The 4,579-nt window shown below is 31.9% G+C and overlaps 1 protein-coding gene and 1 long non-coding RNA gene across 4 annotated transcripts; both read left to right on the forward strand.

Moving 5' to 3' along the window:
* Positions 1 to 345: 345 nt before the first annotated feature.
* Positions 346 to 2,251, forward strand: LOC108565314 (solute carrier family 25 member 46-like). Its single transcript, XM_017924704.1, has 6 exons — positions 346 to 682; positions 739 to 842; positions 896 to 1,074; positions 1,132 to 1,188; positions 1,243 to 1,651; positions 1,705 to 2,251. The coding sequence occupies exons 1-6, from the start codon at positions 523 to 525 to the stop codon at positions 2,017 to 2,019; spliced, it is 1,224 nt and encodes a 407-aa protein (XP_017780193.1). The 5' UTR covers positions 346 to 522; the 3' UTR covers positions 2,020 to 2,251.
* A 271-nt stretch (positions 2,252 to 2,522) lies between these two features.
* LOC108565319 lies at positions 2,523 to 3,683 on the forward strand. Of its 3 annotated transcripts, none has more exons than XR_001891170.1 (3): positions 2,523 to 2,602; positions 2,654 to 2,810; positions 2,935 to 3,683. It is a non-coding gene; the product is annotated as an uncharacterized LOC108565319 (long non-coding RNA). The 3 variants fall into 3 exon arrangements; XR_001891172.1 differs by having other exon boundaries at positions 2,964 to 3,683; XR_001891171.1 differs by having other exon boundaries at positions 3,326 to 3,683.
* The last annotated feature ends 896 nt before the right edge of the window (positions 3,684 to 4,579 follow it).

Genomic DNA, 4,579 nt, shown 5'->3' on the forward strand with positions numbered 1-4,579 from the left:
ACACTGTTTTATCTATGGGATTAAAATTAAATTCTATATTAAAAATCATTCCAATTAATTATTTATTATTTTTATTTTCTTATTAAATTTATTTATGTGTGAGTAATAATAATTATTGTTAAGATATGAAATAAATGTATTTTTACTTGAAACCATCAATTAAATTTGTATACCAAAATAAAATACTGCGTTTTTTTATATACATATTTGTTACGTATTCAAAATACCTGGTCATTTTATGCGTTATTCATATTATCAATTAGTTTAAACTAGTACAATCGATTAAAGCTAGGAGAATGGGTTATGATATATTCATTACATACAAGTATATTGAGTTGCCTATCCTAACCTGAAGGACTTGACTGACAGATACTCATTTTACATAGATTGTTATTGTTTTTCGTATAGAAATCCAATCAATTAGTTAATTATATAACCTGAACAAGTGCTTCCATACTATGGTTGGATGAGGAAGTTCTCTGTGTCGTTAGAAGTTGAGGTGTTAATGTTTGGTTAAATTGTATGAACAGTGCAAATATGGCAGGGTTAGAAGGATTTTCAGGTGCCAATTTGAATTTAAACTTGTATGATACAAGGGATGATGCTCTTTGGGAAAGTGAAGGACTGCTTGTCCATCAGCAGATGCAGCGGAGCAGAAGCATGACTAAATCTAATGATGATGGTAATACAAAATTATTAATATCCGAATGATGTATGATTATTAACTGTCACTTTCAGACATAGCTCTAAAAAAGTATGTTGGAACTGGAGTCCAAGTAGTCAGCTTGATCGCTGAGAATCTATTATGCCATCCATTTGTTGTACTGCGACGTCAATGTCAAGTAAGTGATTATAATAATATATTGAATTTATTGTAATCATTTCTCATTTGTAGGTTCATAACAATTCTAAGAAAACTCATATTATACCAATAACATTGGTACCAGTAATGTGCCATCTCCATCAGCATCAAAGCATTACTACTTTGTGGAAAGGTTTAGGTTCGACATTGTTGATTCGTGGGATGCATAAAGGTGTTGAAGATTTAATTTCAAAGGTTACCCCATGGCCAAAGTAATTGTTTAAAGTAAAACTGTAATTTGGATTGTATTATTTTTTTTATGTTTTTAGGGAAATCACTTGGTATAGTACATTGAAGCAATTCTTTCAGCATGCTTTACTGAAATGGTAATTAAAAAATAAAAATAAGTTTAAAATATTTAATTAATTTGTATTTTGCAGTGTAACAATTGCTGTTGTGACACCATTCTATTCAGCATCTCTAGTTGAAACAGTTCAATCAGACATAGCTAGTGAGAAACCTGGATTATTTGATATATTTAGGGAAGGTTTTATGAGATTGTTAACTTGGAATGGTAGTTCCAAGGGGAGGATGTTACCAATTTGGGCTCTTGTACTACCCACAGTTACTTTAGGTATTGCAAGATATTTTGTGCAGATGGTAGTGGAAGGAAGTGCCTCTAGGTTGATGTTAGTCAGATATAGGAATAAGCAAGAAAGTACCGGAGCTTTACCGAGAAATATACCAAATACAGCTGAGATCGAATTCAACGCTGCGTTAATGGGTACAATTGCTGGTGATGTACTGTTTTATCCGTTCGAAACGATCCTGCATCGTCTTCATTTACAAGTACTGAATTGAACATTTGTAACAAGCATATAGTCAATAACTGCAATTTTCAGGGTACGAGGACTATAGTTGATAATTTGGATACTGGTAGGTCGGTCTTACCAATTTTAACCAACTACCACGGTCCAGTCGATTGTTACGAAAGTTGCTTGAGAAACGAAGGAGTGTTTGGTTTGTACAAAGGATTTGGGGCTTTAATATTCCAATACGCTGCACACATCGCCGTTATTAGGATTACCAGATTTATCCTGACTGAAGTGACGACGCTGATGCATAAGCCTCAAAAGCCTCTGCAACCACCAACAACGAGCTCACCACCTGTGATCACCAACATAAGTGTTCCCGGACAAACTTACCTTTTCCCTTAAAGCAAAAATTGTTTAGTAGTCAAAACAAATTTAGCTGAAAGGTGAACATTTTTTTGTAAAAAAAAATATATTTAGGTTTTTACATAACTCATTCTTTCACTTATTCTAAATGTGAAAATACGGCTTTATTTGATTGACTAGTAAATATGGTTTATTAGCTTTGCAAGTTCTACTTACTTCGTCCTATTTGTTTCCTTATATTTGTTGTGAATAATAAAATTATTTCAAATTATTTAATAAAGCTCTGTTTCTCCTTTTAACTCTTCTTTTATTTATTTCATCAACTTTCATTAAAATATTCAAGTTTATCTATTAGTAGCAGAATATTACAAATAAAATAGAAGTTCAAGAAAATGAAGATATAAAAGTGCTAGAGTTGATAATTAATTAGTGCATTAATGTAATCTAAATGGTCTTTTGTCTGATAATGGTAAAATACCAGTTGCTGGGTGCAAAGAACAAAAGGAGTGGTTCTCGCGCATGTCCACAGATTCGGAGCATTACCAAGCTACACAGGCATCCATTGGTCCGCACACAGTCGCAGCAACAACAGCACCTCCTCCACAACAAATCTCGCAAATAAGTAAGCTATCTTTATGAGGATTATCCAAAATTAACATTTATCGTATTGTAGTAAAATCTTCATCAGCGACACGCTCGACTTTAACAAGAAGGATGATAACGACGAAGGTTAAGACAAATGCAACAAATACGAGTTGGACGAATCCAGTAGAACTGTTTAGAAGATGCATTTACCATAAAAGACGCCGGTAACACTAAGATAATAGACGGTGAGTGTATCCCTAAAAACTAGAACAAGACAAATTGCAGATCACAAGTTAATAACTATTAAATATATGCACTAACGTATTTTAAATCAGAATTATAATTTCAATAATGATGGTAAAATTGTAGAATACAGCGGATATTTATGTTCTGATTAGAGAATGCGATCTCAGTAGGAGCCAAGGACTACCGCTTATTCTCGTCCGCAATAGATGATAACACCCTGGACTTAGAATTTATAATCAATTAGTCTGCATGGACAATAGACTATTAGTAGGAGCTGCTCAAGAACTATACTTACTCCCGCAATATATGCGAATACTCAGGATTTAGAATTTAAGAGCAATTTGTCTTGATTATCATGAACTGCCTATATCCATTTGCAATAGACGCGTACATCCTGAATAAGAATTTTCAAGCAATTTGTCTATTACAAACATCATCCTCAATAACATATGATGATTAATTAGGATATTATGAGATGTGTGACGATAACTATTAAGAATTCCGAATATTTCAGATGAGAAGAGAAAGACTATCACCAAGTTTGCACGTCTAACAAAATCTTCAACTTTGCAAGTAATAACTTGCATTTGGAGCGGATTTGAGGGAATTATCCAGTTGAAAATGATTGATAGATGTTAAAAAGTCGTTTTAGAAACGTCCACATAACTATTACAAAACAATATCTCAGAACCACAACGCCGCAATCTTATTAGAATTCAATAAAAAGATCAGTTCTTCATCTACCAGAATACTCACAAGACGAATTATTACTTTCGAATGCTATTTGAAGAGATTCCATTAATTATAGTTAAGAGTTGCAGAAATATGAAAAAGATAATTTACTTCAAACATTTTACGAATGACGAATTGTATGGTCCAAAGCAAATTTGATTTAATTCCTTGAAGATTGACTTAATTTTACAAAGAGTAGCTTTGTTTTGAAGATATACATAACAATGAATAAAAATCAACGGCAATGAATAAATAATGCTTTATATGTAAAAAGTAACTACATTTGTATCGAGAAATTAAAAGCTTTCAAATTGAAGACTTTGCATCAAATTGTTCATCAAGATTTTTGCTTGGAACAGTTTAATATTAAATAATGATAAACATTATATAACATATGTTTCTATATAGAATGATGTATTAAATAAGGAATAGAAAAACCGTAGTTCAATAACTTTTCAGGAAGAAATACTGATTAATCTGAGAGTAAATGTTCCATTGAATGTTCGAAAATAAAAATCATCAATGCCTAGCAACCAAATATATAATTCAAATTGGATTGTTCTGTTTCATTTAAACTTTAGATTTATTAGTTTTAATAACCAATTAATACGAAATTGCATGATCAGAAATTCAATATTAAACTTAAATTACTTAATAAGTTGGTGTTTGTAAGTCTTTAATGTATTTTTATCAATTATGACTTGAATCAATTCACTATCAGAATTTAGTATATTGTCTTGAATATTTTCCACAGAAGATGGAAATGGATGCAGTTCAATCATTCCTGACGATGGTTCCTGCAAGTCTTAAATGTCTAACTCGCAGTGAGTTGTATCATTTTAGGATCAAAGCTCGAAATACTGTCTTAGACATTTTAAGCAGAAGAAGATTTTATGATATTGCTGGAAGGATCTGCTCATTCCACATGATGGTTCCTGAAAGTCTTAAATATGTAACTTGCAGTAAGTTGCATCCTTCTAGGATCCATACTCGAAATACTGTCTTAGATACTTTAAGCAGAAGAAGGATATGATCA

This window comes from Nicrophorus vespilloides, unplaced genomic scaffold (genome assembly GCF_001412225.1).
Source record: "Nicrophorus vespilloides isolate i.1.1-1 unplaced genomic scaffold, Nicve_v1.0, whole genome shotgun sequence".
NCBI lineage: Eukaryota > Metazoa > Arthropoda > Insecta > Coleoptera > Silphidae > Nicrophorus > Nicrophorus vespilloides.

Excerpts from the sequence above, each read along its gene's own strand:
- LOC108565314 (XM_017924704.1), top strand. The coding sequence starts at position 523 with ATGAACAGTGCAAATATGGCAGGGTTAGAAGGATTTTCAGGTGCCAAT. Across the intron at positions 683-738 it reads GACTAAATCTAATGATGATG|ACATAGCTCTAAAAAAGTAT; the intron begins GTAATACAAAAT and ends TGTCACTTTCAG. Across the intron at positions 843-895 it reads TACTGCGACGTCAATGTCAA|GTTCATAACAATTCTAAGAA; the intron begins GTAAGTGATTAT and ends TCTCATTTGTAG.